The following is a 13,498-nucleotide window of genomic DNA, read 5'->3' as shown; positions in this document are numbered from 1 at the left end:
GGAGCTCAGTCTGCAGAGGTACTCTGGTGTATTGTAGCATGGGAAACAGCACCAGGACTTAGCTGCTACGATGCTCGAATCTTGTAAGAAAGTCGTAGACATTACCACACTGTCAGTATGATATGAAGCTACATGTGAAGGGATAACATGCCTAATTATCACATCCCACTGTTAGGTACCTGCAGTTGCTGTGAAGGAAAGATGTCACTGTACATAATACTTTAAAGTGTAAAAGTAAATCAGTACAGTAGACAGTCACCTCATGGCTCACTCTGTGGGTTTACCTCTGCCCTAGAACTTTCCGTATCTGTCCCTTTCTCTGTGTCAGTGAGCCTCGAAACTCCATAATCTTTTTCCAGATTGAGGGGTATATGTAGTCAGTTGTTCATTTTACAGTTATCTATATCTGGTGTGTATGGTAAACTGCTTGATGTCCTGGATTCTAAAGATGACCTCAGTGTTCACATGTGCTTGGAAAAAAGATGTGAAGTGAATAACCTGTGAACTTGGGCAGCAAGTTACCTAACCTCGAAAAAGTCTCATCTGTGCACTGGGGGCAGAAGAGAGCCAGTTTCAGATATTGTTTTGAGGGCCAAAGAGTCAGGTACATTGTCAGAGTACAGCAAATGTAACTCACATATCATAGCAGCATGTAGTTTTGTTTGGCTGGACTTTAGGAATCTGGGGGTCATCCATTCAGTGAATGTTTTTTTTTCTTATTGGCCAGGCACTGCCAGGGTGCTTTGGGAGTGTAAAGCTGCGTGGAACATGGCCCAGTTCTCTGGAAATTCAGAATTTAGTGAAGGTTTCTACTCTAGTATGTGCAGTCATAGAAGTAAACACAAAAGAGTAGAAGTTACCTTAGAATAGGAAGATGAGAGAAGGTTCCCTTAGGCGATGCTTGTGATAGCATATTCAAAAGCAGAGACAATACTTTACCAACAAAGGTCCGTCTGGTCAAGGCTATGGTTTTTCCTGTGGTCATGTATGGATGTGAGAGTTGGACTGTGAAGAAGGCTGAGCGCTGAAGAATTGATGCTTTTGAACTGTGGTGTTGGAGAAGACTCTTGAGAGTCCCTTGGACTGCAAGGAGATCCAACCAGTCCATTCTGAAGGAGATCAGCCCTGGGATTTCTTTGGAAGGAATGATGCCAAAGCTGAAACTCCAGTACTTTGGCCACCTCATGCGAAGAGTTGACTCATTGGAAAAGACTCTGATGCTGGGAGGGATTGGGGGCAGGAGGAGAAGAGGACGACAGAGGATGAGATGGTTGGATGGCATCACTGACTCGATGGACATGAGTCTGAGTGAACTCCGGGAGTTGGTGATGGACAGGGAGGCCTGGCGTGCTGTGATTCATGGGGTCGCAAAGAGTCGGACACGACTGAGCGACTGAACTGAACTGAACTGAACTGAGTGAGTCCTAAAGAACAGTTAAGAATGAGCCAAGTGTTCAGAGCCCAGAATGAGCCTGTGATATGAGTGAGTACAGAGCTCAAATCTGACACCCAAGACGAGTGAGAGGTGGGGTGAGGAGGTGAGTCCAGACTCTGAAGGCCCCGTCGTGCCCGAGTGAAGACCTTGGACGTCACCCTGTAAGCAAGCTGTCTCAAACCCTTGGGGGTCTATGGACCAAGGAGATCAGGGTTGGAGTTTCTTTGCGTTTTCAATTCAGTGATAAGACTTTTTAAATTCACAGATATACTCTGGTGGCCAGCTGCTGCCAGGAGGTTTCATCGCTAGTGTTTGTGCTTAGGTATTAAGTTAGAGCCAGACACAGGCCAGGTGAGTTCCTGGGGGTGCTATGTGGTCAAACATTATGCATTCAGCTGTTTGAATAGAGCAGTAATTTCTCAGACTAGGATTGGATATGTTCTTAGGGGGCAAGGAACTTTTTTTTCCTCTTTCAAAAAGGATGCATGTGTTATTCACATTTGAGAAACATGCTGTAGGTGGTAAGAAACACAGCTGGACAGGTGGGTTGCATCACAGGCAGCTTTTGACTGCCGAGGAATTTAGTCTGTCACATAGGCAGAGGTGAGTGATTGAACACCGTTGAGTAAGAATAAATGATTAAGGTTCTGTAGTGATCCCGGTGTTTGGTGGTTGCCTAATGTCAAGGAAGCAGGCTCTCTCTTTTCATTTCCTGATTTGTGGCCATTTTATTGTTTAGACAGTCCTCTCCTAGGGGTTGGAAGAAAGGTGGGTTAATTTATGTAAATTTATATTAGCTTTTTTTTTTTTTTTTTTGGGTTGTGTGCTTTTGTCTGTTCTGGGGGCAGGACACTGTTATGTGTATTTAAAGTTTTGTTAGGATTTGAAACTTGTTAAATTAAGATTTGGAGCTAATAGGTGGATTTTTTATCTACCTATGGTTTTTCTGTCTCTCATTAACAGTTTTTAATTCAGCACCAGTTAGGAGAAATGCAAAAAATATACTAAACACCGGGAAAAAAATTTTTTTTAATGGATCACACATAATCCCTGCCATCAAGGGGCTTAGAGCAGCGGTCCCCGGCCTCTTTGGCACAAGGGGCCGGTTCTGCGGAAGACAGGTTTTCCACGGACAGGGTGGGGAGGACGGTTTTGGGATGATTCAGGCACATGAGACTTACTGTGCACATTCTCTCTATTGAGATTATATCAGCTCCATCTCAGATCGTCGAGCAGTAGGGGACCCTTGGCTTGCAGCACTCACAGGGTGACGCAGTGACCAGGGATTCGGTAGAGGTGGCATGTTCGGTGCTCTTGTTCTTTCCTTTCCCTGACCTCAGTGATGGGTGCAGAGGCCCTTGGCCTGAAAAAGGCCACAGGAGTCTGGGGAGGCTACTCAACTACCACGTGATAGATACTAAAATGGAGCTGCGATTCTCTGGGGGTGGCTAGGGAAACGCATCTCAGAGAAGTCCTTTCAGTTGTTACTAGGTCTTTAGTCATAAGAGAGATGCCAGTAGAGAATGAAATAAAGGTTATCATAAATTGGGTGAGTGAAAGTCGCTCAATCGTGTCCGACTCTTTTCGACCCCATGGACTATACAGTCCGTGGAATTCTCCAGGCCAGAATACTAGAGTGGGTAGCTTTTCCCTTCTCCAGGGTATCTTACCAACCCAGGGATCGAACCCAGGTCTCCTGTATTGCAGGCAGCTTCTTTACCAGCTGAGCCACAAAAATAAGGACCCCTGCAAAGTGTGTATAAAAAGTCTTGTGAAGGAGGTGCGGTACTCGAATAGTGTTTTGTTTTTTAGAGCTGGCATAGGAGGGCTTGGGAACTCAGGTCCGTTCCTTCAGGCTCTTTCTCTAAGCTCTTCAGTTGTCCCCGTCACCGAGGTGATGTCACGTGGCTCCTCAACTCTCACCTCTCACTTAGGAGCGTTGCTTTGATACTTTATCATAATGTAAAAATTGGAGCCCTTAAAATGAAAAGTTTATTCCTTAAAAAAAAAGTTTAATTAAGAAAACTTGATCCAAACTGTCATAAGGGTGGTTCAGAATGTTCTCAGTGAATCTAAAGGTTCACATTTTGAAATTTTTCTTTCCTTTCATTGAGAAAACCATACTATGAAAGTCAGAGGACATGATTTTCACCAGTGTAGCAGCAAGGTCATTGTCATACAATAACGTGTAAAATTTCACCTAAATCAGTGGGGAAAAAAATTAAAACTGTATTATCTGGCTCTCAGTTTCTTTCCTTGTATGTGAAGAATAGGGAGTGAGTATGACTGTTGTGGTAGATTTTTGATAAGAAACAGCCTTTTTGTTTATGAAAATTAACCTAATATAATATATTTAAGTTAATTGGTCTCAGCACTCAGCTTTTGACTAAACTGCTTATAATTTTTGTAACTGTCACATTATGAATTCTACTTACTTTGTTAGTGCTTTCTTTCTGTGAATTAGGTAGATGAACAATATTTCTAGAACTTCTCCCTGCAGATGAAATTCACTTGTTTAAGCTCACACATCTGACTACTCCCTTTAGACTAGAGAGTAAGTTTTCTGGAATTATGTCTTGGTTGGTGGTATAGATGACGAAGCCCCTAAAGAGCAGGCAAGTTGGGAATTTATAGAATCTGTTCTTAGCCACGTTCTCTCCACCTGCTGGAACGTGAGCTGCTTCTGAGCACACTGGTTCCCTCTGTCTTCCTCCTCTCTTTCTTTCCATGAGGGGTGGTCATGGGCATGGCAGCTGGCTGGAGACCTGTCTTGCGTGGCTGCCGTAATGCTTCCTGGGAAAGTCATCATAAACTAGCTCAGGGTCTGGTTGCTTGTTGGTTCTGTGCTTGTCAACATTTGGAGTGAAAAAAAACCTATACAAGTTACTTCTTCGATAATGCAATTCTTTATTCTCTTGTTTTCATTTTCAAACTGAGTTTTGAGGACAAGATTAAATCTTTTGAAAAATTCTAAGTACATGAAAACAAAATTAGATTTTTTGAAAAGTTCTAAGTTCGTGAATTCTCAGCCAGTAATGAGGAACTGTCTTAGAAAAATGGGCTGGACATTGAAAGAGGAATCTTGCCAAGCATCTTCCACCTGTTTAGCAGGGTTTTGTGTGTGTGTGTGTGTGTGTGTGTGTGTGTGTGTGTGTGTGTGATGGAGGGGAGGGTTAGGGTTTTTTTTTTTCTCTAGTGATTTTGGATGGGGACATTGATTCCTCATCTTTTGAGATTTATGTTCCAATTATTTGAATAAAATTTAACTTTTCCTCCAAATCAGTGGTAAAGAAATACGAAAATAGAGAAAGCGTCATTATTTGAGTTCTTAAAGATCTTTATGTCATTCTGAAGAAGGAAGATTGTGCATTATTCAGCCTACTCTCAGATTCCAGACATAAGACTTTTTAAAGTGTGTGTGTATCTGTGTGTGTCTGTGTGCATGCACACATACTTGTGTTTTATAGAGGAGGGATTGGACGTGTAATAGTTCATCTTTCTATCTCTTTCCCACCTTCTTTAGCGGATATTGGAGTTTTTCTGTAATCTCATTATAGAAAGTATTTCTCTACACAGTGAGAATGGTCTGAACGTTCTCTTATCCAGACGTGGGTGACTTGGCCTGTTGTCCAAGGGCAAGTCAAGGCCAAGCCGCCAGGTAGAACCAGCCCCTGGGTTGACGCGGGTGAGGAACAGAACACCCCCGTCTTGTTGCCGCCCTGGGACCCGGGGCAGAGCTGGGTCTTGTGTTGTACATTTGCCGTCTCCCTGTCATGGGTGCCACTGATAAAAGTCTGTCACCTTCCTAAATAAAGATTCCCGGACACCGCGCTTCTCCTTCAGGACTTGGTGGAGTCCCCTCTGCGAGCCTGGGCTGCGTTGATAGAGGTGGGGGTCCACGGGAGAGGTCACACTGGTGAGATGTCCCCAGCGCCTGCCTTCTCAGGGGGCCACTTGTGTGGAAAGTGGAAACGCTGAGTCACAAAAAGGGCCTGACACTTCCTCACTGTTCCCACGTCGTGGCGATGTGAAGGTCAGTTACGTCCCAGCGGCTTGGAGACTGCCCCTCAGGCTCTGGCCATCCAGCGGGCTGTTCATGTGAGTAGTTTTTTCAAGATACCACCACCCTTCTCTGCTCACGTGTTGTTTGTGGTGGCGGCTTTCGCACCGTCACTGCAGAGCTGGGTGGTTGCATTTGGCCCATGAAGGCGAAACTCTTATTAGACCCTCTGCAGAAAAAGTTAGCCCACTCCTGGTTTAGAAGAATACTTGAGAACTCCTTCATGCATCTCGGTTGTGTTTATTCACTCCTCTCTCTACATTTTCTTTCTCTTGTTAAAAACCTGCGTGCCGAGCATGTGCTGTGTCCCAGCCCCAGGAGCAGAAAGGCTGGTCTCTGTCCTCCTTGGGGACGACCAGCAGTCAGCCTGACACCCCCATCCAGACACACAGCTCATCCCCACGCTGTCAGCCCCTGTGAAAACCAAACGTCACGCGAGGAATAAACTTAAGAAGTACAGTCTGACAGACACTCTTCTCTGGTCTGTTTGTCTTCTAAACTAGGAATTCTTGAGGATTTGCATGACCTTCTTGAATAGTAAGGTTGAGCAGATGCTTTAATCATTATCTTTCCATTGATTAAATGAATATTATTATTTGATAGGACTGTATCTCTGTAAAAAAATTTTTTTAATATAAAAATGCCTGATGGGATGCATATAAACACATGTAAGCACGTCTGAACTTCTTAAAGAAAGGAAATCATACATTGCAACTTGTTTTACTAACCTCAGAGTTTTGGATCCAAAGGAGCTCTTTTATGGCTCAAAGTGTGTAAGTTTGTAAACAGTAATTACTTGACAGCAGTGGTTTTGACTTGGCCAATCACAAGAATGACCAGAGAGGACCTGAAGCTGTCCTCAAGCCCAGAACCCACCCCGAGCCAGTAGGAGCAGGAGCAGCAGGGGCGGCCGCACGGTCTCCGGTACAGGCTGACGGCCCGGACTTCCAGGCGAGTCAGGGTGATCAGCACTCACACTTCCAGGCAGGCTGATATTCTGGCCACACTTTGAGAACCACTGTTGCACAAGATTCTGAATTTTATACAAGTAGTTAGTATGATTGCTTTAAGTGGCAGCCTTACATGGTGCTCTTTTAAGAGTATGATACGTAAAAGTTGATTGATCAACATACTACACAAAACTGTTGTTACTAGACCTGCAGAGTAGGAATGTAGGGTTCATCGTCTTTCAGTGTAAATACCAACCTGGCACTGCAGTTACAAGTCACCTGGGGTGGTCTCAACAACCCTGCGCTTGACCAGTGGACCCTGGCCCACGTCACAGCACAGTTAGTGACGGAGCTGGGACCGAAACTGGATGCTTTGATTTTCAGACCAAAGCCTTTCCTGTTGACCACATTACTGCTTGCTAGGACGCACGTACGGCCTCTTGCCCCCTTGTCAGCCTTTGGTTGAGGCTTAGACACGGCATGCGTGTCCCCCTCAGGGCTGGTGTGTCCCCCTCAGGGCCAGTGTGTCCCCCTCAGTGCTGGCTGTCCCTGTGACTGTCCGGCGTGTTTCCGAGCCGCCCTTGTCTTTCTCCTGCGGGCCTTTAGCCCACTGACTCTGAACTTTGTGTTCCTGGACCAGACACTGCACATGCGGTTCACCTTTTACTGGTATGTCTGCGTGTCTGTCGAGACAAGGTGGCATTTTTTAATGCTGAGTTAGGGATGCTGTCCACTGTCTCTGATCCCATGTAGAAAACTGTCAGGTTTGGAAAGAGTTGGTGTTAAAAGAGAAGAGCGTATGCAAGAAAGTTATCTCAAGTGGTCGTGAACGGCAGGGAGAGTGGTGTCTCTCTGAAGGCTCCGTGTTTATACTGACCCTGGGATTTGGCGCCTGCTTACTTCTGCTCTGAATAGAAACTTGATGCTGGGAAGCCAGGGGAGGTTAGGTTTTAGGTTGGATTACCGTGAAATCCTCTTGTAAAGGGAATATCACTTTGGAGCAAAGACTTCCTGGAATTGTGGAGGGTAAAGTGCAGTTTTCCCAGGCAGCTGTTTTTGAGTTAGGAATTGAGCCTTGCAGCCTAGAGTGATAAGAGAAAAGCTTAGATTTTCTACCAAGTTGTAAAATAAAAAATGTGACCGTTCGGTTACTGTATGTGCTCTGTTGTTTGCATGAACTGTTGTCTTTCTGTCTGCGATTCTGTTTGTCCTTCTTTCATCTATTCCATAGACTAACTTTTTAAGTTGGACTTACAGAATGTATATGAAATGTTTTTTTTAAAAAAAACATATGAAAAGGTATAAAGTCAAAGCCTTGAGTTTGTGTAGATCTGAAATTCATATGTGCTACTTTTGCCTGTGTATCTAGATGTATGTATTTAAAAACTTAGAGCCATTTGCTCATATGCTGAAGATTAGGTAAACGGAAAGAAAAAAGATAGGCAAGGTAAGGCAGTACTAGATCAGAAACTGTGCCAAGTATTAAGAAAAGTGCCAACAGCTCTTGGAACTCTGCTTGATGTTCTGTGGCAGACCGGATGGGAAGGGGCTTGAGGGAGAGTGGACACATGCATACGTGTGGCTCAGTCCCTTCACTGTCCATCTGCAACTCACAACATTGTTAATCAGCTAGACCCAGCATAAAATAAAAGGTTTCTATTTTAAAAGGTGCCAAATGGAGAAAATGGACCTAGCCTACTGAGTATTTACTATCTAGTTTGGGGCTTCCCTGATAGCTCAGTTGGTTAAGAATCTGCCTCCAATGTGGGATACCCCCGTTCGATTCCTAGGTTGGGAAGATCCCCTGGAGAAGGGAAAGGCTACCCACTCCAGTATTCTGGCCTGGAGAATTCCAGGGACTATATGGCCCATGGGGTTGCAAAGAGTCAGACACGACTGAGCGACTTTGGCTCACTCACTAATAGTGCACCACTGTGGTAGGTCTGTGTTTAGTTGTTAGGGCTGCTGGGTTGTCACCTCATGGACTGGCCAGAATCTAGAATAAGGGTCTGGGGCCTTCGAAATGTGCCAGGCTGTTTAACAAACTGTAGTTCCAGTAATACCCACCATGTGGTGCTTATGCATCAGAAATAAATTCTAAAATAAAAGCATTGACTGGGAGCCCAAACACCAGTGGACCAGGTATGGGGAGGTTAGAATCCAGACTCACAGGTACGGGGGCCGGGGGCGGGCGGTGCGCCCTGAGCATGTTCATGCTTGTGTACAGGATTAACCTGAGTCTCTCTAAGTGACAGCCTTCAGTGCCACTTCAACCATGTGACTCACTGAGTTCATAAACTCCAGGATGGTGGAACATAGGTTTTACAGGTTATCCTAGGAGACGGTATAGACACAAATGCAGGCAGAATCCCCAAAGAGTTTGCAGCAGGCTCTCAAAAAGCTGCAAAGAGCACCTGTGCCCCTTGGAACTTTTAAAGATGACATCAAGAAAGACAACCAGCCTCATCCACCTTCCGATTATTAAATAAGTGTTCTGGGAGGAGAATTGACAGGGGACAGAGCTGTCATTCCTATGGCCAAAAGTGGTTTTAAATTAACCCCTTATTACCTCTTAAAAAAAAATCTTCTTTTAAATGAGAAGACAAGCTCTTGTTTCAAACATAATCTGAATCATTTCCATGGTGTTAGTATTTTTACCAGCTGTGCAATGGGTTACTGTCGGTGCCTGTTGCTTACAGGATCTTTTTCTTCCGTTTGCAGGTTTTCATCTCTGTGAACTGCTTGAGCACAGACTTCTCTTCTCAGAAGGGTGTGAAGGGGTTGCCTCTGAACATCCAGATTGACACCTACAGCTATAACAACCGCAGCAACAAGCCTGTGCATCGGGCATACTGCCAGATAAAGGTCTTCTGTGACAAGGTAAGGCCATCGACTGGATGTGGACACTTAGAATCCACCCTTCCTCATAGGAAAAGACCAGGGCCTTTCTTATACTTAAGTCCAGTAAGGATGTACTTTGAACTGTGGTGTTAGAGAAGTGGTGATGCTTTTGAACTGTGGTGTTGGAGAAGACTCTTGAGAGTCCCTGGATTGCAAGGAGATCCAATCAGTCCTTCCTAAAGGAAATCAGTGCTGAATATTCATTGGAAGGGCTGATGCTGATGCTGAAACTCCAGTACTTTGGCCACCTGATGGGAAGAACTGACTCATTGGAAAAGACCCTGAAGCTGGGAAAGATTGAAGGCAGGAGGAGAAGGAGACAACAGAAGATGAGATGGTTGGATATCATCACCGACTCAATGGACATGAGTTTGAGCAAGCTCCGGGAGTTAGTGATGGATAGGGAAGCCTGGCGTGCTGCAATCCATGGGGTTGCAAGGAGTCAGACACTACTGAGCAACTAACAGAACTGAAGCAGATATTGCTGATCACATAATATAGCTGATCTTAAATTAGCAGTTCGTGTTTTAGCCATGCAAAACCACATTACACAGGGGAGAAAACTACTATCCTTTTGACTGAAAAACCAGAAGGGTCGATAAGCACGTTCTTTCGGGAGTGCCTGATAGGGTGGGACGCAGGGACAGTGCGCCCAGTCCTGGGTGTGCCCTCAGCTCGCAGGGACCTGTGGGCAGTGGCCTGGAGTTGGAGCTCTTTCTGAGCTCTGTGTCCGCGGACTCCCAGTCTGCGCCGTCACTGGCACACCTCCCTCCAGGCTGTTCAGCAGGTTGTTCAGCAGCTCACTAAGGAAGGGGAAGATGAGCTTCAGATTCTTGCTGACAGCAGCAGGTCAGCAGGTGGGTGGGAAGCGAGAGCACGGGCCCTCATGATGTCAGTGTCATTCCTTTTCTCTGCTGTGACGCCTTGTTTTCTGGAGAAGAAATGGGCACTTTTGCCAGGTGCAGCGCTCAGCTGGATTAAATTCAGAAAGAAGCTGGCAGGCCCTGGTGCCCTGGGGATTGGAGACAGTGGTGTCCTCCAGAACGGGGCAGAACTGTCCACTGAACTAAGAGTAAAGATGACTCTGACTTTTCCCACTCAGAAATACCAGGTTGCATTTTTTTTTTCTTGAAAATCTCCTCTTTTCATCCTGTTTGAACCTCTGTGTTATGAAGATTTTTTTAGAAAGTGCTAAGAACCCGGAAGTGAATTTGCCATCAGAGGCCTGGTGTCCTGACTTGTGCTTTGGGTGCACGGAGCACTGTGTCAGCTCCAGGGGGTGAGCCTGAGACCTTCTAGGTCCAGAGGGCAGGTCCAGTGATGTTGAGTACCTGCCATTTGCCTCGTCATGCTGTTATCAGTTGTATTAGTCTTCTGTTGTTGCTGTTGACAAATGACCACAAAATTAGTGGCTTGAAACGACACGTGTCTGTCTTCTTCCAGTTCTGTAGGTCAGGGAGTCTGACCCAAGTCTTACTGGGCAAAAGTCAAGGTGCCAGAAGCCTGATTCCATCTTCAGTCTCTCGTGGAGAACCCGTTCCCCTGCCTTTCCGCTGTCTAGGGCTGCCTGCAGTCCTTGGCTCGTGGCCCCGCCACCTTGCGAGCCATCCTGCCCCCTCCTCCTCTGGCTCCTCCGTGTGGACACTTGTGACTCTCCCGGTCTTGCAGTCAGCGCAGCCTCCTCCTCTTGCTGTGGAAGCGATAGAGGCCCAGGCTCTGGGCATCAGATGTGGGTGTCTCTTAGGGGGCTCATTCCTCCTTCGTTTCCCCCCGCCTGCCCCCCGCTTTCTCACATGCTGCATCTTAACCGGGGGTAAGTCACATCTGCTCTGGAGCAGAGGTCTCTGACCCTGACTCGGATTTTCTTCCTTCATGCCACATTCTTCTTAGAGCCAAAAGAAAAATGATCATTATGTCCATGTCCTTTTTCTAAAAATTCTAGGGAGAGGTTAAAGTTTTATCCATTTAATTAAAAATTTTTTTTCACATGTGCTCACATCTTTCCCTGTGCCTTGGCCACACTGCTACAGTCCCGCCTATGTAGTTTTAGTCTCTGGAAGATCAGTTTGGATCTATTTTATGTCTTCCAAGACTCTGCTTACCACGTTCAGTTTTTCCCACAGGCTCTTTGAGCACATGGACCGTGGCTTCAGTAGCCTAGCCATGGATTCCCGTGTCAGTTCTGGGTTGTTGCGGTGGTTTCATCCTCCTCCTCACTCGGGGTTTCCTGGCTCCTGGGATCTTACAGGACACCAAAGGCTGTGACCTTGATGTTGCTGGCTGTCGGGTGTGCCTGTCAGCCGTGAGTCTTCCTGAGCCTTGTCCTGAGATCTGGCAAACCTCCTTGGAAACAGTTGCAAATTCCAGGTCTTCTGTTGGATCTTCCAGGTCTGCTAGGCGGGTCTGGGGGCTTCCCTGGTGGCCCAGTGGTAAAGAACCCTGCTGCTAATGCAGGAGACGCAGGTTCAACCTCTGGGTCGGGAAGATCCCCCTGGAGAAGGAAATGGCAACCCACTCCAGTATTCTTGCCTGGGAAATCCCACAGACAGGGGAGCCTGGCAGGCTACCGTCCGTGGGGTTGCAAAGACTTTGATATGGAGTTATTTTTAGACTCTCAGAGGGAACTGAGCAAGACACAGACCAACCCCAGATGGTAACAGCAAGCAGCCTGGTGACCTTCGCCTCTTCTCCAGCAGGGACGTAGTGTTTGCATCAGCTAGCAGTGGTGGTGGGAAAGTTTGTGTGTGTTGATACGTTAGTGATGTATCGATAAATGTAGAAGCTGGTTTTTCATTCCATATTTTAAAATGTTTTATTGTATAATCGTGCCGAATCAACTGGATGATTTTTATTGCCACTGTTTGCTATCAGGGAATGTATTTACTGAAGAATAAATAACCAGTTCTTTAACCAAAAAAAACGTGCTATTCACTCAGTTGTGTCTGACTCTGCAACCCCATAGATTGTTGCTTGCTTGGCTCCTCTGTCCGTGGGATTCTCCAGGCAAAAATCACTAGAGTGGATTGCCACTACCTTCTCCAGGGGATCTTCCCAACCCAGCAATCGAACCCAGATCTCCTGCATTGCAGGCAGATTCTTTACCGTGGAGCTACCAGGGAATGTGAATAATTTTGTAAACAAATCTGTACCGTCTAGAAATAAATGCAAGTAGGTCAAGCAAAATAGCTAACGAATAATTTTGTTTCCATTTTGCTTGCTTGCTCAATTTCAGGTTGCGTTGGTTCCTGATGTACTTGTGGGTCCAGTCGTGCAGCCCTGCTGTTCTTTGTGTAGTTCTGTGTGTATATCCTCTTTGTAGGCCTGGGAGTAAAGTTTTTCTTTTAAGTGACTGCAGATTTCTAGCCAAATATTTGCTCTTATGAGTCATGGTTGGTTGGATCTATCACTTAGTCAATGCCAAGACTTTGGACAGAATCACAGTTTTCAGTAACCACATTGGCCGTACAGGACGGTATACTCAAAGTGGGACCAGCTTGTATTTTTTTCTCTCATTTTCTTGTTGTTAGACAGCAAGAAAAGTCACTTGTGTCTTTGAAGCCAGTGTGCAGTACATTAGCTGATTTTCTTGGCTTCCATTTGACCTGGCCTCATCCATTGTTGAAGGGAATTCTGCGCTCTCAGTTTTTTAAACAAGGGTTTTCCTGTGATTTTTTTTCTAGTTTAAAAATAGTTTTAAGAAAGGGCTTTTTTAGAGGAAACTACCGTAATAAGCTCCAGAAGTATAATAAGCAGTGCAGTTCATCTCCAAAGAGGAGGTATTTTCCCACTGAAGGTCAGGATAAGAGCTAAGCATTTTAAGAGGGTCAGTAAACAGAGCTACGTCTTGTCTTCTCTCCACCCAGGGAGCCGAACGGAAGATCAGAGATGAAGAACGAAAACAAAGCAAAAGAAAAGGCAAGTGCACTGACCCCAGCTCCCAGTTGAACGCCTGTAAGTAGAAGTGTTTCTGCCAAGTGTTTTAGACCTTTTCGTTCCAACAGTAACTCAAGTTTGTAAACAGAAGCTAGCGTAGTGGGTATTTTCTTCTTACTGCTGTGAAGTGATAGCTTTGCTTCCTTTAACTAGGAAGCAAAGACCGACGAGGGCCTGAACTAAGTCATGCTCAGGAAGCTCCAGGAAGGAGTCCTGAGT

The 13,498-nt window shown here is 45.7% G+C and overlaps 1 protein-coding gene across 2 annotated transcripts in view; it reads left to right on the top strand.

The window, feature by feature from the left end:
* GRHL1 (grainyhead like transcription factor 1) overlaps window positions 1-13,498 on the top strand; it is a 50,969-nt gene that overhangs the window by 23,073 nt on the left and 14,398 nt on the right. The window contains exons 9-10 of one of the 2 annotated variants that reach the window (XM_027556101.1): window positions 9,167-9,325; window positions 13,210-13,261. In XM_027556101.1, coding sequence (XP_027411902.1) covers window positions 9,167-9,325; window positions 13,210-13,261 — 211 coding nt within the window. Of the gene's footprint in view, window positions 1-9,166; window positions 9,326-13,209; window positions 13,298-13,498 lie in introns of both variants that reach the window. The other variant, XM_027556100.1, reaches the window with a different exon arrangement.

The sequence above is a fragment of the Bos indicus x Bos taurus genome, chromosome 11, assembly GCF_003369695.1.
Source record: "Bos indicus x Bos taurus breed Angus x Brahman F1 hybrid chromosome 11, Bos_hybrid_MaternalHap_v2.0, whole genome shotgun sequence".
NCBI lineage: Eukaryota > Metazoa > Chordata > Mammalia > Artiodactyla > Bovidae > Bos > Bos indicus x Bos taurus.
The sequence above is the reverse complement of the archived record's forward strand: the minus strand, read 5'-3'. Positions and strand labels throughout refer to the sequence as shown.